The 24,935-nt window shown below is 41.8% G+C and overlaps 3 protein-coding genes across 6 annotated transcripts; 2 read left to right on the top strand and 1 right to left on the bottom strand.

Moving 5' to 3' along the window:
* Positions 1–55: 55 nt before the first annotated feature.
* LOC147799438 (uncharacterized) lies at positions 56–9,562 on the top strand. 4 transcript variants are annotated; one of them, XM_087136229.1, is made up of 12 exons: positions 56–377; positions 716–898; positions 1,343–1,426; positions 2,796–2,861; positions 3,267–3,329; positions 3,616–3,708; positions 4,324–4,413; positions 4,748–4,810; positions 5,099–5,188; positions 5,684–5,773; positions 6,692–6,847; positions 8,858–9,562. In XM_087136229.1, exons 1-12 carry the CDS (start codon positions 326–328, stop codon positions 9,145–9,147), a joined length of 1,320 nt encoding a protein of 439 aa, XP_086992355.1. In that variant the 5' UTR covers positions 56–325; the 3' UTR covers positions 9,148–9,562. The 4 variants fall into 4 exon arrangements, with proteins under 4 accessions (XP_086992355.1, XP_086992356.1, XP_086992358.1 ...); XM_087136230.1 differs by lacking the exon at positions 2,796–2,861; XM_087136232.1 differs by lacking the exons at positions 4,748–4,810; positions 5,099–5,188; positions 5,684–5,773.
* A 136-nt stretch (positions 9,563–9,698) lies between these two features.
* LOC110990177 (potassium channel, subfamily K, member 16-like) lies at positions 9,699–12,758 on the bottom strand. Its single transcript, XM_022255041.2, has 2 exons — positions 11,980–12,758; positions 9,699–11,106 (listed from the first exon to the last, which is right to left on the bottom strand). The coding sequence occupies exons 1-2, from the start codon at positions 12,320–12,322 to the stop codon at positions 10,151–10,153; spliced, it is 1,299 nt and encodes a 432-aa protein (XP_022110733.2). The 5' UTR covers positions 12,323–12,758; the 3' UTR covers positions 9,699–10,150.
* An 8,852-nt stretch (positions 12,759–21,610) lies between these two features.
* On the top strand, positions 21,611–24,550 carry LOC110990168 (core alpha-(1,3)-fucosyltransferase-like). Its single transcript, XM_022255026.2, has 2 exons — positions 21,611–22,315; positions 22,592–24,550. The coding sequence occupies exons 1-2, from the start codon at positions 21,765–21,767 to the stop codon at positions 23,421–23,423; spliced, it is 1,383 nt and encodes a 460-aa protein (XP_022110718.2). The 5' UTR covers positions 21,611–21,764; the 3' UTR covers positions 23,424–24,550.
* Positions 24,551–24,935: the final 385 nt, after the last annotated feature.

Consider the following 24,935-nt stretch of genomic DNA (forward strand, 5'->3'; position numbering starts at 1 on the left):
GTACTGGTTATTTATTCACCGTTTGTTTTATTTATGGAATAGACTATATGCCGCCATTTTGCAGGCTCTGTGTGAGAGAGATGATCCGCCCTGAAGCTATCTGATGCGGCGAGATCAGAAGATCAGCATGCAATCAGGTTGCCGATTGTGTCGGAAGATGCCAAGTCAATTTTTGTCCCTGTACTTGTGTGTGACCAGTACAGGCAGAGATGAATCCTTCAGTGAAGTGTCTGGGGGACTTTAACTCTCCCAATTGAAACGTCCGCGAACAGTTCCAAATACGTTCTTTGAAATATCTGTAAACGTATTGTCATCGATTGTAGAGATGGAGCGCAATTTTTCTCTGCTGCTCATTTGGATAGTCTTATTAACAAGTGGTGAGTGTGATGTCTTTACGGCCGAACAATCGGTAGATCCTCCAGATTGCGTAGCAACTGCGGTGTTAAATTTAACATCATTGTATAGAAAATGCTTGGTCCTTTTTCACTTTATATAATAACAAGGCCGCTATGACTATGAGTTCTTGCATAAGGGCTTTATTATTTAATGTGATCAAATTAGAGATCAGAAATGATAACGTTATGCATGACTCTCGCCCGTTGACAAACTACGTTGTAAATACATTCCTTTGTGGGCAGATTTTGGGGATGTTCACAGTCTGAGTTTCAAGTTATGGAATTAACCTCTTCGCCTCTTTTGCTTTCCTTTGGATCAGTGAAGAGCTTTCAACGAGACACGAGTTCCATCTTTGAATCCTGTCCTTTGAATCTGAATTGCCCTATCAAGTGGATTGACGGTAACAAGGTACAGTTGGTGGCCAAACGACCTGCTGACATGGTCGTCAAACGAGCGGGTCGCGTTAGGTATCTCCGCCAGCTGCCCCAGTGCGTAATTCCAGGTGAGCTAGAAGTATTGTGATCACAAACTCAACTTAATGAGGGCCAAATCTAGGCGGGAAACGGCTACAAGCGGTACAGGAGAATGTTCACATTTAATAGCCATTCTTTCCAAGTGTCGTATGCAAACTGCACTTTTGTCGTAGGATTTTGGAGGGGAATGTGAAAGTCACAGCATTTTTTATTTTGTTTTTGGAATATCTCTTGTCTCAAGGATAAGATCCATCTTACAAGACTTAGTGTTTTTGGCACCGGAGATGTCTCCATCACAGATGTGAATAACCGTTTTCCCCATAAGGCAGTCGGAAACGTCATTATAATTCTCCAAGGACACCATTATAGGTCCATATACTTGTGTTGGGCATCATAGGTCATACCAGTTCAATTTCATGGCAACAACACAGGTCTGATGCCTCTTTCTTACTTTTATTCTGCATGGTTGTTAGCATGCATGGCCAGCCCGTGTCCCATGTTACATCGATGTGAGGAGACGAACACTGCTTACAGGTGCATCCTTGAAGCCACACAATGTAATTTCGAGTTTTTAGTCTCTTGGTGAAATAATTAGTAATACCTGTAATAAATTCAGCCGCGTTTCATGTAAACCGCTTTCACGGGATAGGCAGATGACACGTGGGTTGGGTTGCCCGACGTTTCATGTTTTTTCATGCATATTCTTTAACACTCTCTAATTTCAAAACACGCGTCCCCTACGATATTCCAAAGATAATCAGTTGCTGTATATATTAGTTTATTTCTTTGCAGAACAAATAAAAAATGATCACTGAGTTTTACACCGATTAAACTAGAAGTATCTAGAAGGCCAAGAAATTAAAAAAAATCTGCATATGCCAAAATTCAATATATCAGTGTAGCATTTAGTTGCTTCCGCACAGAGAAAATCGTGAGATAGCATAAACAATTAGAAGGTATAGTGTCCAAATCTTGGACCAGTCGTCATCTGGCTTTGAACATGTTGACATTTTAACTCATATGCACTCCAAACAGGATTAAAGGAAGGCAACATATCAACGAAAACGTGTTTATCTCAAATAGCTGTCAAGAAATTCCAATTTCAAGCCATGGATCTTAGTATGAACTCAGTAATAAATTCAGGGAAGTTCCCTGAAGGTCATGGCGTATGTAATGAATTAATGGCTAGCATTATATTTATTATATTATTAGCCGGTATAGGCAGGGGAGTAAATCACAGGGAAATATATCCCTCCAGTTTTGACCTGGGACGAATGGGCCATTGAATCATTCCCCACTTTCTCGTAAGAAAAACAAAATTGAGGCCCATCTCAGGAAGTTTTTGGACTCCCCAGCAACCAAAATATTTCCATTCGAAAAAACAAAGGGGAGATAGAGGAGAAAAAGCCTTAGAAATACGCTAGTTTGTTGTACGATTCAGGGGTGTAAGTGTACATGATAACAAATTTACATCATTATCATGAACAGCGTCCTCTAGTGTCGTATGAATCAACATCCGCATCCAAGCATTTCAAATTTCCATTGCCGGGCGTTTTTTCATTGACTGCATGCTTGTCCCCAGTCTCCCCACTCCCCGATACAAACGATGATATCACTTTGTGGTGACATAAAGGCCTCGAGCTGGACCAAGCTGGCAACGGAAGCTCGTTTACTGGGAACCACGTTCTCGTGTATACTCAGCAAGAAATGAGACCGAGGGGTACCCCCCCAACATGTCCAATCCCTATACACATTCCAGACTATTGTTACTTAACACATCCCCCAAGATGTCTGAAAGAATTTCCCCAGATTCCTGCGAGACAATGACCAACACAAAGCAAGTGGGGTTCTCTCCGTCTCATACCTTGCTGCATACGTTCTCGTACCCTGCTGAATAAAATTAATCCTCCCAACATCCATTATCAGATGCACCTACTACGGTTGGTCAATCACCACCACCAGACCAGGTGACGACTCCTACCCCTGACATAGGTAACTCTACATTTGCAATTTGATGCACGTGTAATTAGTATCTCTTGTTTTGAATTGGATGCTCAATGCTGACACAGTCTCTGGACTTAAACTCGTCGTATTCCGACTTACCTATTTTGATTAACCCATTTTGTTAGACAGAGGGGATAAAAACCGTCATTTCCGGCACCTGTATAACTCTTTCTACCATTAAATTTCTCCTTTTTTTGCAAATAACCACTCTTTGAATCATTGGGTTTCACATTTCATTGCTGGTCCTAGCATGCACAGACATTTAGACGATCGTTCAAAAGATTTCCCCCGTTTTGAATAATTGTAGGCCTTCCACTTTCTCCGGAAGTTACAAGAATACTATGAGGACCACCACACTAAAGCGCTAAACAGATTAATTTTTGTTTTCTTCAGTTTCTAAAACACTGCCGCCCCAATCATCGCCTGTTCAGACAACTGAAACGGCTCAAAACACAGGTATTTATCAAAATGAATCCAGGATTTCCATATTCTTAACCGATCGATTGCGACTTATAATAGTTTCTATACCACAATATCGCAACAATCAGCTAAAAATCCCTGGTATCTCACACTGTCCACAGCACAGCTGTTATACGTTTTACACCCAAAGTTAACGTATTCCCAGGCACAGTACATGAAGAAGAGATTAGGTTGAACCAACACCTTGGCCTTATCTGTCTGCATCCACATCTAGCTATAAAGAAGCCGAATGCGTCACTATATTGCCTCTTTTTTGCATCAGATGCACGTACGGGTAGCCCCTCATCAAAGTCATCGAAACGGCAATACTCACCGTCGACGCCTACATCAGAACTTACCACGACTTCTGATGGAGGTAAACTTCAAAATTGTATCCTTTTTAGCATTACATACTGTCGGACATAAAGAATCTTATTTAGTTAAGGCCGGCACTATAAGGCCGTGTACGGAACGGGCTTCCAGAGCTACGGCTAGGTCTGTTGTCTGCGCGTCTCCATGCATTTCCAATGGAGTGAAGACCTAGACCTAGCTCTAGACAACAGATTCGGATGCAGCCTTAGATACAGTCGTATTTATCAAATTGTTTATTCATTGTGGCCAGGTGATTTCACATACTCATTCTGTTATTGTTTCATGCCATGTAAATGCACTTTGTAATGTGTGCAACAAACCGAGGTCAAAATAATGCGTTCCTCAATTTCATTTCGCAACGACTGGGAGTGGCCTAAATAGGGTGAAATTTAGGGCACATCAAAGGGGTGTTAGAAAAGTTCAGGGGATGGGGGCTCCGAAAAGCAATGAACTGCGGCTTTTGCCTATATAGGCTGCGTACATTTCGAAATATCAAATATGTGTGGGGGTACTACGAGCCCTATAGTTACGCCATTGGCGACTGTGGTGACATTGGCTGTGATAGAATGGCCACTGCCCAGTGGGTTGCTTATTGAATCCCCTGTGTTACTGTAATCAGATGTACCCACGGTTGGTCTCTCAATGTCACTGGAGCCGGGCTACTCACCGTCGACATCTCCATTAGCATCAGACCCTACTTCTGAAATAGGTAATTATTATAGACGTTTATCCAACTTACTTAAAAATTTACATCTATTTGGATTAACCCATTTTGTTAGACAGAGGGGATAAAAGCCTGGCATTTCCGGCACCTGTATAACTCTTTCTAGCATTAAATTTCTCCTTTTTATTAAAGAACCATTCTTTGAATCATTGGGTTTCAAATTTTATTGCTGGTCCTAGTACAGACGTTTAGACGATCGTTCAAAAGATTTCCTCCATTTTGAATAGTTGTAGGCCTTCCACTTTCTCCGGAAGTTACAAGAATACTATGAGGACCACCACACTAAAGCGCTAAACAGATTAATTTTTGTTTTCTTTAGTTCCTAAAACACCGCCGCCCCAATCATCGCCTGTTCAGACAACTGAAACGGCTCAAAACACAGGTAATTATCAAAATGAATCCAGGATTTCCATATTCTTAACCGATCGATTACAATTTATAATAGTTATTATGCCACAATATCACAACAATCTGCTAAAAAATCCCTAGTATCTCACACCGTCCACAGCACAGCTGTTATACGTTTTACACCCAAAGTTAACGTATTCCCAGGCAGAGTACATGAGGAAGAGATAAGGTTGAACCAACACCTTGGCCTTATCTGTCTGCATCCACATCTAGCTATAAAGAAGCCGAATGCATCATTATATTGCCTCTTTTTTCGTATCAGATGCACGTACGGGTGGTCCCTCAAAGTCATCGAAACGGCAATACTCACCGCCGACGACTATATCAGCACTTACCACTACTTCTGATGGAGGTAAACTTCAAAATTGTATATCCTTTTTAGCTTTACATACTGTCGGACATAATGAATCTTATTTAGTTAAGGCCGGCAGCATAAGATACAGTCGTATTTATCACATTGTTTATTCATTGTGGCCAGGTGATTTCACATACTCATTCTGTTATTGTTTCATGCCATGTAAATGCACTTTGTAATGTGTGCAACAAACCGAAGTCAAAATAATGCGTTCCTAAATTTCATTTCGCAACGACTGGGAGTGGCCTAAATAGGGTGAAATTTAGGGCACATCAAAGGGGTGTGAAAAAAGTTCAGGGGATGGGGGCTCCGAAAGGCAATGAACTGCGGCTTTTGCCTATATAGGCTGCGCACATTTCGAAATATCAAATATATGTGGGGGTACTACGGGCCCTATAGTTACGCCATTGGCGACTGTGGTGACATTGGCTGTGATAGAATGGCCACTGCCCAGTGGGTTGCTAATTGAATCCCCTGTGTTACTGTAATCAGATGTACCCACAGTTGGTCTCTCAATGTCACTGGAGCCGGGTTACTCACCGTCGACATCTCCATTATCACCAGACCCTGCTTCTGAAATAGGTAATTATTATAGACGTTTATCCAACTTCCTTAAGAATTCTGTCGGGCGCTTTATAGCCAATCAATTGTTGGTGTGGGCTTTACTTTATTATATATAAGTCACTCGCACGAATTAAATAGCCAGCTTAATATTAACGCCTTTTAAGTAACGGAAAACGCAGGACATGCAATGAATTATGGGTCTATTAAGGTTGTTTGTAGAGGCGTAGGCCTAAATCAACCACAAAATGAATAATTGTGGCGACTCACTGTATTTTCTGTTTCTGGTTAGTGCCCTTAGGCAATGTTATGAACATGCGAACTGGAAATGTAAACTTACCAAGTAACATGTATAAAATTGATGCTAAAGAAACTTCTAGCGTTTGCTGTGGGTCCCGGGCGTAATTATACCCTGGTTTCCATATGATCGCGACGAACGCCGGCGGCATGCACGCAAGGAGTGAATACTCAGTCCCGAAAGACACGCTGTATGACGTTTAATTCAACCAAAATTAAAAAAGGCGTCTGAAACTCGGAAAATATTCGCATTAATTGCCTTTTTGTGTGCCACTACCGCCTCTTGAAGCCAAACTGATACTCGATCAAGCCGCCTACAACACTTTCTGCATGTGAATCTGTAGCGTGCGTCCTTCTCAGAAATTCGTGCGCCCTGCCCGCTGTGTACGTGGGAACTTAACTCGTGCACTTCTCCAGCGTTGCACTGCGCGTTCCGCGGTTGCGTGCTTCATCCGTACCGTGCGTGCACACATGCTGGGCTCCGCTGAATTACAAGCACAAAAAACAGAAGGACATTTCTTGCCAGGCTCTCTATCAATGACTGAAGCACTAGCCAACTTTGGTGTTTTCTCCCATATCTGGGTACCTTATTCTAGGTGTTTTAACAGTCATTCGGTTTCGGATTGATCTGTACCCGTGTAGGTTGTCCCTTGTACATCACCAATGACGGAGTGAGTCAAGATAACGTGTTATCCTTGCCCGAAACACCGTTCACCATCGAATTCGCCGTGCGCACAGCGTCTTCGGGGGTCACCGTGTACCTGCAAACCGATTCATCGGACGTGTTCTACAAAATAAGTAAGTAGGGAATTGTTGGACTTCTCTTTATATTTCTAATATTCCCTTTAACTTTTTACAAGAAGATGCGCGCACAAAACGTGTCCACCTTGGTTTCTTGTAAAAAGCACATCAACTCATGATCACGCATTGGGTGCATTCCATTAGTTACACTGTAAAATTAACGCTTAGAGTTTAAACACATTTAAATTAGGCCTAACATGTCATGCGTTGAACATGTGGAAACAGTGGGTTCAAATAGTGTTTAAACTCTAAACGATGTTTTTACAGTTCAATGCGCAACCCTGACTTCGAAATTTACGTGTGAAGTGTGTTAACAAGCAAGGCGGTGGAGACGACGCTAAACCCAAGTCAACTCGTGGAAGCTCTTTCCCAAGAACACATCCAGTGTACGCAATCCAAAGGGTTGGATGTAGACAAAAGAGAAGTTAACTTCAAAGAATAAAGAAAGAACAAACGTAGGCCCATACAACTGGGGATGGGAGGATGGGAGTGGGGATGACTTGCCCGGATGTAGAAATTTCAAAAGCCGGAAGGGGGTGCTGACACCATGGGGGCAATGTTCATAATACAAAATACATTTGCACCCTCCTGAAAAACCTTATATTTATAGCTTTTTGACTGCTATTGAATTAATTTTGGTGAATTATGAAGTCCGCCAAATTCTTCGCCAATCCGCCTGAATTTTTTTTCACACCACAAAAAAGTGAATGGATAATTCAAAAGCCCATCCCCGGTCAAAAATGTGCCGGGGATATATACCCTTATCTCCCGGGATTTACTCCGTTGCTTAAAAAAAGAGATGTGCATGAGACCAGACCCCTGCTAAAAGAGAATAAAATATTGACAGAGGAGTCAAAAACAATTGTGCAGTGTACAAAATACAAAATAAAGGACATCATAACACGATTACACACTAAAATCAGTGATGACTGGAACAATAACAGTACATGCCAGTTACAACATTTTAGCAGAAACAACATCAAGAAAATGTGCTCTATTAGTAGAGGTTACTCGTTTGACACGCATCATCTGCGGGTCAGAGTCGTTGACTATAGTCGCTCAAGTAGAAGGATGCCTAAAGTAGACAACCTTATCCCCATAGTGTCCAGAGTAAGCTGCCATGGACGTTTTCCTGACATGGGATGGTATTAGACTGTTGGGGTTTTTCTGGGTTCCAAGCCTCCTTTTTTGTCCTGTATTAAACTGAAAAAGTAAGTTTTATCACAAATTTCTATCCGTAATACTTGCTCCAGAAAAAAGGTTCATTAGCTGCAGTCTCGCAATGATAATGCATGATTTGCGTTTCCAAAAATACTATAGTGCCATATGTAATGTATCTCTTCCTAGCTGACTAGTGACTTGCGAGTATTTTAGTAGGTGTGATCGCACCGATCCTAGCCCTGCCCCTTGCCTCGCCGGAAAAACCAAAAGGGTAGAGGGCAAAACCAAAAGGGTAGTGCTTGGGAGGAGAATTAGGTGCAATGTGGGCCTGTTTGTTTTGCACAGATCTGGATCTAGACCAGTGATCCGTCTTGGTTCACTGGCACTGGAACCCGCTTCATAGATGGAGGGAACCAACCTTGGGATCACTGATCGAGATCCAGACCCGTACGAAACAAGCAGGCCCACTGGTCACAACGCAAAACACGCCATAGTATACGTCGAGAATAAAATGCCATTGCGGTATCGAATGAGAACAGGATGAGAAGGCAGGTGGCAACAACCTGCCGGTCAGTGGTCGCCTAGGTTAGCCTTTGAGACGAGGTTAGGACACGATCTACATACGACGCGACAAGGTGTGCTTCGAGCAGTCAACCTTAATGTGCTGTGCATCACTTGTACTGACGAGGTTGCCTCTCTGTGAGGGAGACGACCAACATGTGCAATGACTATATTTATCGTGCAATTCTAGTTTGCTTCTTTTCCCTTCATTTCCACCATCTCTTCAGAAAACTGAAAATCTAAATCTCATCATCACTTTGTTCCATCTACAAATTGGCGTTTCAGAAATAACCGATGCTGATAATGCCTCTATAAAGAAGACGGCGCCGAAAGATCTGGAAACAATCATCAGTATCGACCTAACCGCTGAAGTCTTTAGCCCAGAGGAATTCCGGGGACTTTGGATCTCCTTCGACCCGGATGCTGGGCAAATCAGCGCCGGGGCCCAGGACGCGTCCACCGGCCTCCTCATGGAACCGAGCAAGGGGATCGGTGAGCCATTCAACGTGAAAGCAGTGGGTATTCAGTCGACTTCATTCGCCGAATGGAGATTTCTCTGGCATCCGAACTGCTAACCGATTGTTCTGCACTACCCTGCAGCTGGTAGCTTAAGTCTTGATAAATTTCATAAACTTGATTTTTCATGAAGGCATGGCATTATAATAACGCTAGTTTCAAGAATCAAGAAGTCGCACGTAACGCATTTACACTAGGCAATGTACTTTGCGGAGGTGTATAGGCTTGGCTTCGTGCATTAATGAAGGTAACGGAGTACTGATCTTGTAAAAGAAACTTCACAGGATCACGAAGAAGTGTATGGCATCATTATTGGGCATAACATGTTTTCGTAGATAGGTCTGTGTGAATTAGTTCGCGTTTGTGTTAAAAATAAAAGTTAGCTGACTATATATTCCTCATTCTATAGACTCGACTCCGGAGTCATTCACATTAAATTGAAAGTGAGGAACTCCCTTTTTAATTTTGGAAACGAGGTCAGAAATGAGGGTACTAAAATAGAATATGACAACTTAATATCTTTTTATACTAAAACAATAATAAATTAAAAAATAAGTAAATTCACAGCCAGAATTAAAACGACATGAATATAGGTACGGATCACGCGTGATTTATAAACAGTCCGGAACCCTCCCACTTTATTATATCAAACAGATTCGGGAAACCAGATTAAAAATGGCTTCCTCTTAGAAGCTGGAGTTGGTGTAGGTATCAAATTATTGTTTTAAACTAAAAAAGCAAAACTGTTCATTGAAGGTAGTAAATATAAAAATTATCAATTTGAAAGTATTAATACTGAGCTGGCAAAATCCTTGGCCTCACTCAAATATTGATAAAAACATGTTGAAAGCATTTTGGTTTAAGTGTGCATTAACTGCTCCATATCTTATGATTAAAAGCAATAATTAAGAAGTACTCCTTAAACTGTACAGTTTTAAAGAAGGAAAAAATTGCCTTCTTCATTATTGTCTGTACGCCCATGCGTACACTGTACCGAATAACAAAGGGAAGAAACGGTAGGTATTGGAGAGAATTGAGAGAATTATGAGGTCACTTTCACGTTTATTGAATTGACGGTCTGTGGAAATCAACGCGTCCGTATTCGTTCCTTGAAATAGCAGAAACGTTCCCAGCGTTTTGCATACTGTTATCGTTATCGAGTGACGTACAGTGTAAAGATTGCTCTGTGGGTCTCGCTGGCAAACCGTTTTTGCTTCCGTTCATTGACATATTAATACACAATGTGTCAGTGGAGGCTGACATGTCTGCGAAGATCTCCTCGTAATATGGCAGCACATCTTCCTTCATGTTGCCAAGCGAGTGCATCTCAATTGTTACCTCTACTTCCGTGTCTTTATCTTTCACATCAGCACCAAGGACCTTACTGTCATCACTAGACTCCGTCAGTCTAGCAAAGGACAGATCGGGAACATAACGGAGCGCTACTTCATTTTCCAGCACCATGTCCAGTCGTTTCCGCTCTTTCTTGCTCTGTTTGCGTTCTATCCGATAACTGTTTCCGGGCATCATTGACTTCTTGACAGTCTTATTGGCACGTTCTGATATGGCTGAAGTTAGCGCCACCAAGAGGCTGAGACCAAGCATCACATATAGCACCATGCACATCTTCAAAGTCCATTTGGCTGCCTGTGAAAAATCTGGATGATTCCCAACCACCAAGTCCCCGAATCCTATCGTTGTCAGAGTGATGAAGCAATAATACACCCCTGTCAAGACGTCCCAGTTTTCAATGTGCCCAAGAAGGACGGCGGGCACTTGGAGCAATATCGCATATAACACCAATATGGTAATGAGGATCATGATGGTTTTTCGTAACCGGGCAAACTTGACGCAGAGAAGCAGGATTTTGTCGGCTCTGTCTAAAGCTTTGGTCCAATATGCAGTCAGAGAGCGAGCGATGACGCCTATAACCCATGCAGTAAGGGGCAGCCCAATCACACCGTAAATCATACAGACAGCACGGCCTACTGACGTCTGTGGCGTGAGGTCACCATATCCTGCATGAGAAAAATGGAAACTGCAGTAATGATCGGAGGAGGGAAGGCCATGAACAAAACTTTCAAGCAACGATTATGATATCCGTATTTGTTTCATCCCTATAAGCCTAAGGGCTGTTTCATCCTACAGCCAAAGGTGAAAGCAAGGCGACTTTGACGTCACGAAAGGTTTGCGGCAAAATCACGCTGGAGTTGAAATGCGTTCAGTTTGCGAATCCGCAGCACGAATTTTGAACTGACGTCAAAAATTCGCGTGTGTTCAGTTTTGTTCCACGCATGAACCAGCCTTTAATCAACAACGCAACAAATTCGGGAAAAGTGGGTTCCTGGAACTTACGGTAATTTATACTGCTGTCTTGAGACCAAAATATGGATGGGAGGTCATCGTAAGTAAAACTGACAGCAATACAATAACACTGTTGAAAACTTACTATAGAGTATGGCCCAGTTTAGAATTTTAGTTAATTAAACAAACCCTAAAAATCAGGCCATTTTAACTCACTCTGTACCGGTAGCTACCAGAAATCTCTAACGCTAAACTAGGCGAAGACAAGATCATTGGTTTTCACGAAGTTTTAGTTTGGTTTTAAAGAATCCTTTTCTTGACCATTTTCACCTGACGGTAAAGTCAAGTCGTTTTGGTTTACAATCTGAAATTTGGACGGTGCACGTCCCACTTTTTTAGCCTGGTGACACGACTACGGAAAGAACTGCCTGGAAATATCAAGTAAACAAAGTTGGATGCTTGGTTTCGAAACTTGTTAATTTTTTTTCCGTTTCCTCTGTACGCAAACGCCTTTTGCGAGGGGACATAATATGCTTAGCAATTATTGTCGATAATCTGCTATGAGGACAAGGTAAATAACTCCTCACCAATTGTAGTTACAACGGTGGCGGAGAAAAAGAAAGAGTTGGGAAGGTCCCAGACTCCTTTCTGCTCCATATGAACACCGGTGACCTGACGGTCGTCAAACTTTTCCTGCGCGAAATCATAGACACCGCTGTCTGCTGCCTCGACCACAAGCTGGCCAAAACGAAGAAGCTCTTCTTTGGAAAGGCAGGGGTGAGACTGCAGGAACTCTTCCACGGTCTGGCTAAATTCCTGTCCTGCAAGCCGCTCTTGGGGGAGCTCGATGGCCCTGAAGAGGAACGCCCCAGCGAGGAGGTAGAAGACAAACAGCAACCAGGCTAGTAGCATCTGTTGCCAACTCTTCATGGTGTAACGTTTGATGTGTGGCGCTGGCGTAGATTGAATTTTGCACTTGTGTGGTGTCGCCTCAGCCTTGAGGTGTTTCTGTCTTGGTTATCGGAAGTTATCATCCGTGCACAACAAAACTACGTCTGTGTTGGCAGACAAACGAGCCAGCAGGGTCTCCTGGATCAGTCACACAAACATGCACACCCACACCTTGATACAGCAGGGCGTCACCGGTCAGTTCCATCTACGGCGTTCCGATACACAACTTCTGTCCACCCTTTCCTCTGTCATAATGTACAACCGTCTGGCTGATTTTTAACAGAAAATGTCTAATAGCTGTCGGCACGTACGCTTACCCGCACCATGTTCCCACAGGCTATGGATACAAGCCACAAGTGTTGAATACATTTACCAGCATGAACCGAAAAGTCCCGGCTGACTGATTCACTAAATCGCGATTACCCAAAAACCTTCACTCGTGCCCTAAGCGTTATTGTGCCTTGCATTCGGGTCATGCTGTGACCCATATGCTTTATGAAAGCCACAAAAGGCAGCTCTTCGTGGCTCGACAATTCTGCTAAAGCCTTTCTTTGTTGGCTCTCCCAGATGACCTTTGAGAATGTAAAAGCAAACGGCAGAAATATGTACATGTAATTGCAATTCTACCTTAATTGTGCCCATATGAAGGAAATATCCCAATGCCACTGTTCCCCCAAGTTTGCAAAACCCTTGTCGCTTGAGAAGCTTGAGAAACTTTTCAATAGTTTCTACACTTGTCTGCAAGCTCTACTGCAACGGATGTGCTTCACAAAATGTAGCTCTCATCACCGATTGAGACTTCCTTGTGTGTACGCGCCCTCTGTTGTAATCTCAGGGTTATTTTGAACAGATAAACGCAACTATAATGTGCTGTTTACTTGCACTGGTCTGAGTGGTTAAAAGAGGAAAAGAACCATAACAGTTAAGTGCATCGAATTTTGATTTAGACAGCATCTTATAACAGAATGGGATTTTTTATAATAGTGAGGGGAAACAGAGGCATACTTTTAAAACAAAACAACAATTTCTTGTGACTTTATCTACAAAGAATTCTTGTACAAACTAATCCTCAGTAGGCATAGTTCTCCTTAATAATCGGCAGTTTCTTTTGACAGAAATTCATACAATGACGACATTAAGCGAATTCTCTTAAGCACAAAAAACATACCTTTTAATGTAAGTCTTTGAAGACACGGTGTGTTCTGTATGTCTTTATTTTCAACTTTTGAACCAACATTTACACCTTGAAAACAATTTATAGAAACGTTGACGTATTGCCGTGTGCGCAACCTACAATTACCACAGCAACGGAGATATGCAACACCAGAAATAACAAAAGCTTTTAACTGTTGAACTGAACAATAGTTGAAGTGTGTACGTCAGTACGGTACGTGCCCATAGTAATGACACTTTTGTGCATTGTGTATGAAAATGGAATTTGGGGTTTTTGTTCCTTGCAATCCATTCTTTTTCTGTGGTTCTCTGTAATTCGCTCCTTTGAGCTAGAGGCAAAGACACGTCAAACTACATGTACATATACGAACAGCTCACATTTCAGGCACGTCAGGAATTAAATAAGTGACGTTGATGATACCCAACTAAACCAAAATCATCGATTTCACACATAGTTTTAGCATTTCTGTCGCCGAAATTTCTATAAAATAGGTTCAGCACTCAATTTGTGTTTCACTCATGCCGCAACCACACTCTGAGGGCGCCCTCTGTGTTTTGTATTATTCGCAATTCTGTTCAAGGAATGGTTATATGATAAGGTATAATTCTGTGCATTGGTTGGGAGTGCTCCCGGCTTGAAATCCTCCGACTCAGGTTCGAATCCTCTCTCTCATTTTAAAACTGTTTTTGTAACCGTGATTCTACCTTATGAAATGGTTTCAAAACTGACATTTTTAGTACAGTCTAACAGAAAAATCATTATCCTAGAGTTGGATATACCATTTTGGTAATAAAGTGGATATAATTTGCCTTTGAATTTTTATAAACCGTTGGATTGATACGATTTTGAGGTGATTCACAAAATGACCTTATTATTAAAATTTTATCAGGCTGATTCAAAATAAATGCTTGAAATCAATGTTCAAGATTTTTGTCTCAGAAACGTATTTTCTATTACACATTAATTGATGAAATTAGTGCAAAAGTTTGCAATTTGATCAATTAGGTTGGTAGACAGGGTCCCTAAAATCCACCTTTTTATACTGATCTGAGATTTACCTTTATTTAAAAACCTTACGAATGGAGAGAAATTGTTTGTTGCTCGTGGTGTCGTGTTAAAAGTCCTCTCGAAATTTATTTTTGTTGCACACTTTGGTATTTTTCGAAGTCAGTCGTTGAAAAATTCCGCACAATGATGTCGTTTGCTCACACAAAAACATTGTTGTCTGCCTGAAAATAAAGAGTGCATGCGTGCTTGTTATACACGGTGTCTCTATGGGGCATGAACATACGCGAGCACCAACAAAATTCATGCACTAACATTGAATTTCCTGTACTTCAGTGCACAAAGTTTTATGGATACAAATTAACAATGAAACATAGCGGCTGCGATCATAGGCTATATACAAAAGGGTTGCGTGGTTAAAAGTTAATGAGGATGCGAAGTAAGTAAACTCCTTCTGTGTCCGTCCTCCATGGTTAGAGCTAGTTTTATATCGTTTATTTGTGATGCGCAGCGTGGGGCATTAGCAGTGTAAAAAAGTTGTTTTTTTTCTGACTTTTAAGTTATCAGTCACAGATGAGAATTCGATTTAGATATAATGCAGCTGGATCACTTATTAAAACCAGGGCCACAGAAAGAGTTTGAACTGCCCGGACTATAACATCTGGCCAATAAGCCGTTTGCGAGTTAAATTTGAATAAAATATGTGCACTGACTTATCCGACTGCACATAAACATAACGATTTGAATTCCCCAGACTAAAAACATTGTTGCTACAGGCCTACCATATGCAGCAAGGTATGTCCAATCCCTATACACATTCCAGACTATTGTTACTTAGCACACCCCCCAAGATGTCTGAAAGGAATTCCCCAGATTCCCTGCGAGACAATGACCAACACAAAGCAGGGGGGGTTCTCTCCGTCTCATACCTTGCTGCATATGGCATAGCGACAAACATTTCGCGAATGGACGGGTTCCTTTGTGCCCTTCTCATCCGTTGAAAATCTGTGTATTGTTGCAAGATGGCTCTTACGTAACTAAGCAAAAGCTTGCCCCGAATCACAAGCTTAGGGCACGAGTGAAGGTTTTTGGGTAATCGCGATTTAGTGAATCAGGCAGCCGGGACTTTTCGGTTCATGCTGGTATATGTATTCAACACTTGTGCCTTGTATCCATCGTCTGTGGGAACATGGTGCGGGTCAGCATACATGCCGACAGCTATTAGACATTTTTTTTTGAAATCAGCCAGACGGTTGTACATTACGACAGAAGAAAGGGTGAACGGAAAAACTGCAAAAACTATTACACTCTTGCGTTCTTTAGGTTGATAGTACCTAATTATCATATTGTGCCTTATATTAAATAAATCGAGGGCCGTTTTGGACGTTCTCGACTCAGTGATCGTGATAATTATGCCAAACTTAGATTTTGTAAACGATAAGGAAGTTCTGTCATTAGGGTTACGTAACGGTTGTCGGGTCCTCCTGCCTTGTGGTTTGCTTATTTACCAGACAGCATAAAGACAGATTACACAAAGGTTGTTGAGGAACTCAGGTCTGTTTTCAAAAGAGCATTTGGAATCGAACCAAGTAGCCATCAAAGACCGTTATAATAGTCGTGCACAAGATGTACCTATCAAGTAGGAGATGTTGTTTACATTTATATATCAACTACACAACAGGGTCTTTCTAGAAAGTTGCAGAAGTACTGGTGTGGTCCATATTTACTTGTTCATCGAACAGGACCTGTGAATTTCACAGTTAGAAACCTTGAAAACAATAAGTTACTTCGTACGCCTATTCATGTAAACCGGATGAAGTTTGCATACAATCGATTTATCAGACCTTCCAACAATGAAATGCCTCGAAATCTTGTTCAGAAATCCGTTGCAGAACTTGGAAGATGGTGATTGGCCACAAAATTCATTTGAACCACCGTTAGCAACTCATGAATCAAAACAGAGTTCAAAAATACCTGGTTTACCTAACATTACGAAACCCAATACTAGAGAATATCATGTGGAAAAGGTTTTGCGAGGTAAATTTATTGACGGTAAATTGTACTACTTAATTAAGTGGAAAGATTTTCCATCGAGCTAGAACTCGTGGGAACCAGTTGATAATTTAAATGAGACACTTCGTACTTACCTTCACCGTAATCCAGTTGTATTTTAAAAATATTTGTGAAGTATGGGGATTTATCACGGCATCTATGGGAATTTAGTTGTAGGGGTTCACCCTTACCACACTATTTTACATGCAAGTTCCCTTGTTTACCAGCCATAATTAAGCAACTTTTAGTGTATAGCGCCCTCACCAGTCGCGATCATGAAAGGCCTCTCTTACAATGACACCCCATTGGGTAATAGTGATGATATCCAATAAGGAGAATATTAGTTATTTCGGTTAAAAATCACGGGAAAGAGTTCCATACACGAAGTTCATTTTACACCCTCTGTACATGCCCTCTGAGACTGGTCTGACAAATTGTGTTTTCATTGAAAAAGCTTGTACTCTGTTTTCTGGGAACCATTTGATAACCGAAGAGGAATATGAGTAAAATTTTTACGTGGAACTCTTTCCTAATCATGAAACACCATTGATAAAATCATAGGAATAAACTTCTTTCATTCCCGGTTGTGCTACAATTATTTTTGTCTACAACAAGATTGGAGATGACACCACATTTATGGCACATGAGTTTCGGCTCAGGTTTCATGAAAGCCTTTGCCTCCCAGCCTCCCACCCCACCCCCCCCCGCCCCATCCAATGTTGCGTCAAAGGCTGGTGTCCGCACAGGGTGATCCATTGCAACATTGGAATGGGGGTGGTCGAAGGGGAGTGGTCGAAGGGGAGAAGTTTCAGTTTCAGGGGCACGTGGTGTTACGTTGCTCGTCCTGCAGGCGGACAACCGTTCATTATAATGACCTGGACCCGGAAATCCAAGCTAGTGAGCGGACGCTTTGTAGGGATGCTGCTGTACACGACGGTAGCATTAACCAAACAGATGTCAAGAATTGCAAAGAAAATGCGTTTCCACCATTTTGGGGATCTATGATGATGCGTGTAGTACTGACACATTTGTGATGCTAAGTCGCTTCCGCCCATGTACTTATTATATAATCGTTGACGACGGCAGGTCTTTCGATTGTACGACATCTGGTGGAACTTGTTTTGCAACGAATGTTTTTAGTGTCACTTTTGCAGTCGCCATAATTAGGTGGATCATGTCGGTTCATGGGGACCTTATTAGGGTTTGCACTGTCTGGAATGCTTTGTGTGGTATAGCGCACAGTTCAACGAGCTCCAAACCGTAGCCGGGACAACTTGCGCACAAAAGCGGGGCTAGTGTACCAAATGTCCCTTGTTTTACAGCCCTTTCAGTAGGTCGACGACAACTTGGCCTGATGCTGTAAGGTTGGGTGGATGGTTGGCTTCAGCGTACGCATCAGAGTGCCAGATGATTTGTTCTGATGGCGCCTTGGATCCAGTAAACATCTTCCAGTCACGTGTGGAACCGGTTTGAGACTCGTTCAAGGAAAAACATTTCAAGCCATACTTGACCGACTTGCGTTGTATGTTTTGTTTAAAACCGAGTCGACCATTAAACTTTATCATAGTCTCATCCGGTGAGAGGTTTCGTCCGGGCTTATAGATGCTACGAAACAACGAAACGGCAATGTTCAGTAGCGGACGAACTTTAGACAGTTAGTCACGGGGAGAGTGTCTGCTGTGTTCTCGGCAAGGTGGAGAAAATCGAAGGAGTGCCATAAATCAGTTGCGAGACATTATCGACGGCTACAAAGGACTTCGAAGAACTTCGCACCTGGACTAGTACATTGTGTAGCTATGCCTTTTGTTGATGCCCATCGAGAGCAGCAGTGCGACAAAGGCCATCATTTCAGGAACATCCGTTGGAATCCAAGTACACTGAGAGTTTGCGGATTCTGCAGATAGCGTCTGATCTGCATATCGGTTGGTCTCCGGCCCTCACCAGCAATTGCCAAACTGCTTCACAGAAGAAGAGTTGAAATACCTGTAAGGGTGACAGATGACTGAAATTCTGGCTACACCCAGTCGGTTCTGTAAAGTTCACAGGTAGTGGCTTTTGGTAAGTGGAGGTTGCTGGCCATCCAGTGTTGCATTATTGAAGAATAATATTAGAACTAATAAGAACAATATTTACAAAGTGTTTATGCGAGACATCAAAGCACTGTACATGAAAAAACTAGGAGTTAGGTATAAGTATGTTTTATTCAGCTGTTCATTGAAGTGGCAATAGATGGGGCTTCCCTGATTTCGATTGGACCGAAATGACTATTCACACACACTGCTTGTATTCACCGGACCTTTGGTTATGTACACTCACAATCTCAAAGTGACATTCTCCCCCCAAAAGCGTGTTCTGTTTTCCGTAGAATATACCAGTCAATTGAGGGTAATATTTTAGCATTTTTAATTTCTGCGGGGAAACAATGACAAGTTATTCTGCATTGAGACGGCACAGTACATCTCAGGGTATAAGGAATAAAGATTGAAATCCTTCCTTTTCCTCGATTTAATAACAATTAGGATTCGTGACACATTCGGGACATCGGAAAAAATATGGCAAGCCTGCTAGTGGTTGTAAAATGCAATACATTGTAATGATAATGATATGAATGATTGAGACTCGAGTGTCTAGTTGCAAGGCTGTACATGTGTACATGTATATGCCTTAAATTAGGCCTACCTGAAGATCAGCTTGAGGGTGCCCGGTGGCTTCGATGTGGCGAATGATGTGGTCGCCATTAATTCATCATCACTTTCTTCTGATGAGGAAGAAGTTTCATCCGAGGATATTTTGGAGCCACTATCTGCTAAAATTTCGTCGATAACGTCCGAAGCCCCGGTCATTTCGCCTCTTGTGGTTGTAAGGACGCGCCAATCGCGTGCCAAAGCCATCTCGTCCAATCAGAGCGCTCGAGACGATGTCAAACGGCGGGAGAGAGCGCTATTTACATTCCTGTTGCTGGCATTTTGGTCTGTGTGCCAAAGAGGAACGTTGGTAACGAAGTGACACTGAAATCGTGTGCCACAAAGGCTAATTGGTAAAGAACCCGCATGCCACTTTGAGCCCGGGTGGCACTTCTGGGGCTGAAAGGGTTAAGGACTGTCGATTTCATTTCGAAACACGCCCTCATTTGTTCCAGCTTGGAGCGGATAATAGTGTATTTGATTTGATTTATTTCAACGAAATATTATTACAAAAACTAAATGAAAGAAAAGCAAACCCAACAATTTCCAAAAGTAGAAATATTAGGGGTAACGAAAAAGTTAAATTAATTCAACTTATTTCCATTGCCGTCCAAACTAATGAGCGAATTAACCCGAACAAGTACAGTAAAATAAATAAAAAATCCATCCAAATATTATAAAAGCCATCAAAAATACAAAAATTACGTAGCAAAAGCAAAAGTACACATTCACACAAACAATGGTCGTCAATATTAAATGTTCTCCCTGACAGTTTCTCTTAAATGAACCCGAATCAATATGGGCAAGTCCCCGGACCACGTCTATCCGGTTCGTGAGTAACTTTGTCATACACGCGGATGCGTCACGATTTGCAGACTCCCATTGGACGATAGTTGAAGTTGTGCGTATGCACGTAACTCCTAGGACCTAGTTAAAACTTAAGTGACGTCCCACTTGATACACCTGCCTACATGTCCCAACTCTTTCATAGTATTATGTGAAAGACTTGCCATTTTTGTCTTTCTTTTTTTTTGGGGGGGGGTGGTCTTTACTAGCATGAAATGACAGCCCAATCATTAATTAACCCTGTATAGTTTTGCAAAATAACACGTGCTGTATGGTGGATTTGATGTGTGGTATATAGCTCTCCGACACATTGTCCTGTAAAGACAACTTCTTTACAGCAAAATTCTTATCTATAAAGATTTGGTTCAACAAGCACTTTTTCTGTTTTATTAATTAATAATTCGTTTTCAACATTGCAGACCATAAGTGTGTTTCTTCGTATTCTTGCATTTTCCCATTAGTCCCTTTTTTACATCCCAGTGTGACGGTGATCCATGAAAACCGTAGAAAAACTTAAAAAACCAAGGGGAGCGGAGATTCAACTTGTTTAATTAATGATGTATTGTGGTTCACTGTTGGCAGTGTGTCTTGTATGTATCAGAGCGCGCCCTCTATTTTGTTAGCGCGTGCAGGACGTTCTGTTGGGTCGAGTTCGGGCGGCCTGTTCTTGACACGGGTTTCTTGTTCTCGCGCTCGAACGGCGGGAACACGACTCAAGAACACTGTTCTCGGAACAGAATCACACACCACCTCTTCGTCAGGGTTTACAGGAACACACGGAAAAACTCGTGAGATTTTGATTTTTGAACAGCTGCAAAAAGTAGAGAGATGGCTTCCAAAGCCAAAGACAATGGGAAGTTTTGCAAAATTTAACATTAATTATGAATATTCCTGTTTTTATAGAAAAGAATTCAGCCCATCCAAATATTAACTCTCGAATAACTTAGCCTACATGGACGCCGCCATGTTGCATGTTGCTTGTCACTAACTACCAGCGATAACCAGTTGTTTGTTCCCGGCGTTCGAGCAGCCGACCAACGAACAACAAATCGAGCTGTTCGTGAACATACGGGAACAAGCTGCCCGAACTCGGCCTTGGGTGAGGGTGAAGATAATTATAAACTTTATTCATGGGGGCCGGCCATACTGAATTTGAAAGCGAGGTCAACTCTTCATTTTTGAATGTTGAGAGTACAAATGAAGCAACAAAATGAAATTTCATGATAAATTTGCACCTGTCTATACTCTGATCAATAATTTCAAATTCATGATTGAAAATTATTGCAAGGGACGCTTGGAAAGTACGGAAGTATAAAGCAGTCTGGTACGGGTGCAAATCCCCTTACAGTCCTTTGTACAGTCCGATTGTGCGAATGCATTCAGTTCAGCGTGACGAGTTGATCCCAGGCTAACCGATGAGCGGCGCTATATATTCTGTAAATGTGCCTCCAAGCCGTCACGCCGCGAGAACAAAAGAAGAAGAAAAAACGTCAAAAGTCACAAAAAGAAAATTCGTATAGAAATACTTCAAAGGACGAAATACTCTCAACCTTAAGAGGAAGCATTTTGATTTAGTTCAAACATTCTACGCCTACCAGTGGTCGGCTTTCAGTGACGAAGGGCGAAGGAGCGAACTGGAGAAGGGAACCTATTTGACAGAATGGCTCCTTACCGTCTGAGAATGCATCACATCCCAGTATTCTTTGCAATCACAATAAGTCTAACATGGCTGATCGTCAACAATGTCCTACCAGTCGTCTTCCCACCATGGGAATGGGACAAGAGGGGGTCTATCGCACAGCGTGTCAGAAACGAATCACAGGGGCAAGAGAATCATGGAGTCACTGTGGTTAAGCAAGGAATCTCAAACCAGCATGGCAACAGGCCAGAATTTGGACATAATCGCGGTGGGAACGTTCACACAGCACCTAGGTGTAACACTACTGTTGCGATTCTGCTGCAGTCGTTGCTGCCCGGACTTGATTGGAGGGAGTACAAACAATTCGTGGACCAGTTCAAACAACACTCAGCCCAATTTAAAAGTGGAGAGAAACTGAAAAGTCTTCACTTGAAATGTCCGAGACAGAAATGTGATGTTCACGTCTTAGTCACAGTAGAAGCGAGATATCTCAATGGTTCTGATGCAATCATTGTCAACATGCACCCACTGCATATGAAAGAGAAACATCCGAAACTCCTCCCCCATCTAAGGTTTGTTTTTTTTACTTAAAGGACAGTTCGCCATGCAGGTATCAAGGAACACAGAAAAAAATTTAAAACATTCTCGAATTGTCGTAAATAATCTGCAACTATTCAACACAAATGTTAAACTTGCCACGAAACTATAATACACGTAAAAGCTTTTGGAAGCCAGTGATGAAAGAGTGACTTTCTTGAATTTATGACTCTTAGTTAACTGATGATTGTTTGACAAATTCTGTCTGTGGAGAAAGTAGAATTTTCATATACCCTGTCGTTCTTTTCCAGACAAGTCTTGAATCCCAAGATTCATTGGTTTTTCTACGGTGTAGAGAGCCCACAAATGATGACTTTCTGGGACCAGTCAGTTGGCGAGATTCTGTATCATCATTCAATTACGTACCACTCTGAAGCGGACATCGAACTTCTCGCTGCAAAATACTCGCCCAACCACCCTGAACGCGTGAGGTCAACTGAGCGGGACTGGTCGGCTAGTAAGACTGGCATGATAGCCTGGATGGCCAGCAATTGTAAATACACCTTCTGGCCTCGCCTAGAGTTCGTCAGCGAGCTGAAGAGGTACGTCCCCGTCGATGTCTTCGGAAAGTGTGGAAGCGCACAATGCTTTCCAGTCTTTGACGCCTTTGCAAAGAATTGTACGCGTGTCATGGAACGGTACAAGTTTTATCTTTCACTCGAGAATTCCGAGTGTGATGAATATATCACGAGGAAAGTTTGGGAAAACGCTCTCGCCGCGGGAGCAGTGCCAGTAGTTTACGGAGGCAGGAAGGAAACATACCAACGACTTCTACCTCCAAAGTCTTTTATTCACATCGGCGATTTCAACTCAATTGAAGCCCTGGCAGCTTATCTCCAACTCCTTCACTCCAACAACAGCCTGTACAACACGTACCATGCTTGGCGAAAATTCGGTAGGTTGGAAACTGGGCAATACCCGCCCTTGGACTCACAACTTTTCTGTAAAGTTGTACCCTTCACAGCGGCTCCACCCCCTCAGTTTAAAGTGGTGAAGAATAGTGGCTACTTTAAGGGTTGCAGAAGCTTGCCCGGAGTCTTTGCTAAGAAAGCTTCCTTAAAATCGTTTGTTCCATGGAAGTAGGCCTGGTGATATAATATCAACAGGTCGCCTTTCTTTAGTAAACTCATCCTCATTCCTATTGTAAACTCAATAGGCTTTTTTATCGTTTTATATCTTCCCCCTTTTATTCTCACCATTATATTTCTTCACGTCGTTGTCATGCCTTTTTCCAGTTATTCTCGTTTAAAAATATATTTCGGCTTGTGGCATTTTCAACTCCACATAGGTTCGCGCCCTTGCCCCGTAGTTTCTCTAAGTGTACTCAGTTCAGTAAAAATGTTTCCGAAAACTTTGCACCTTTGGCTTTTTAATGGTGGTCCGATCAAGAAATGAAAAGGTTTGGTTTGACCAATTTCTGCAGATTATAACGTTTGCAGCAAATCGCTTGTACGGTCCTTCTGTTTACACAGGCTGGAAAGAATTAAGCAGAAATTAAAATTAACATGAAAATGTTGGAAGAAAACTTTGGAGGAATGATTAAAAAGGAAGGTTTTGCCCATGGGGGCTGATCTTACATAGTTTATTGTACAATGTATAACATAATGGCGTTATTAGTTATTTGACAAAGCCACAAATTGTGAGAATTTTTAAATTACTTTCTAGTGAAAAAGAAAATAGTACATGTAATTTCCCTTTACAGTAAATGTCCTCAACCTTTAATTGGTAATATGTCCCGTGGTTCTTTATGTTAGCCTTAGCTTGCCCCACTGTAACAAAAACTTAGACACTCGGTCAAATCACATTAGAGTTGGTACGAGTGACCCCCTCCCATCATATATTTTATCCGCCAATGCTTAAGTTCATTTTATCTACTGGAGTTTATCAATGATATCCCGGCTTCTTTCCTTAACAAACAAATCAACTTCTGTTCTTTATCCTAACATTTATGTTCCCAATTATCCCAAGTCTTTCCTTAAGGCTCGTTCATCGTAAACCGATAAATCTTACTTAAACTGTAAGGATTTGTATTTGATTTAAAAAATTTCTTTTATTTGCATAACCGTGATATTTTTTTCTTTGACATTTTGGAAATATTTTCTCTAGTTTCTTGAAGTTTCTTTGAGTTTTGTTTACATATTCTAGGTTTCTAGAGTTCGAGACCAAGACAAAGACCTTATATATTCAAATACTTTTTAGTTTGCTTATGATATTTCTGTAGCGGCAGCGCTTGCGCGCCCGCTGGGGGCGGACCCTGACGATCCGGAGGGGGGAGACTGGTCTCCCGGTAAGGGATGGATTGGATCAGCTTGTAACACAGGTCGTCAAATAATCACCTCCAATTTATTCGTCAATGGAAAGAAAACCCTATAAATTAATACAAAAGGCATGAACCCTAATTAATTACATAAGTGCTTTAGTTGATTCATGGACAATAATTAAACAACAATGACATCAAATGCAATGGTGTTCTGCAATGGCATGAGTGCGTACTGCTTATACATAGCACACATAATACATGGAAGCGAATATGCTATTTAAGCTAACAGCACAACCCAAATTTCTATTCACGGTGGCTTTGGGGCTTTATGCAAA

This window comes from Acanthaster planci, linkage group LG04 (assembly GCF_054643075.1).
Source record: "Acanthaster planci isolate LZ-2023a linkage group LG04, COTS_SCS, whole genome shotgun sequence".
NCBI classification, from domain to species: Eukaryota; Metazoa; Echinodermata; class Asteroidea; order Valvatida; family Acanthasteridae; genus Acanthaster; species Acanthaster planci.

What these genes read in the sequence shown, in the direction of transcription:
- LOC147799438 (XM_087136229.1), top strand. Translation starts at nt 326, where the DNA reads ATGGAGCGCAATTTTTCTCTGCTGCTCATTTGGATAGTCTTATTAACA. An exon ending in AGACCCTGCTTCTGAAATAG is followed by an intron (nt 5,774 to 6,691) that starts GTAATTATTATA and finishes GTACCCGTGTAG; the next exon opens with GTTGTCCCTTGTACATCACC. An exon ending in GGACGTGTTCTACAAAATAA is followed by an intron (nt 6,848 to 8,857) that starts GTAAGTAGGGAA and finishes TTGGCGTTTCAG; the next exon opens with AAATAACCGATGCTGATAAT.
- LOC110990177 (XM_022255041.2), bottom strand. Translation starts at nt 12,322, where the DNA reads ATGAAGAGTTGGCAACAGATGCTACTAGCCTGGTTGCTGTTTGTCTTC. An exon ending in CACCGTTGTAACTACAATTG is followed by an intron (nt 11,107 to 11,979) that starts GTGAGGAGTTAT and finishes TTTCTCATGCAG; the next exon opens with GATATGGTGACCTCACGCCA.
- LOC110990168 (XM_022255026.2), top strand. Translation starts at nt 21,765, where the DNA reads ATGGCTCCTTACCGTCTGAGAATGCATCACATCCCAGTATTCTTTGCA. An exon ending in AAACTCCTCCCCCATCTAAG is followed by an intron (nt 22,316 to 22,591) that starts GTTTGTTTTTTT and finishes GTTCTTTTCCAG; the next exon opens with ACAAGTCTTGAATCCCAAGA.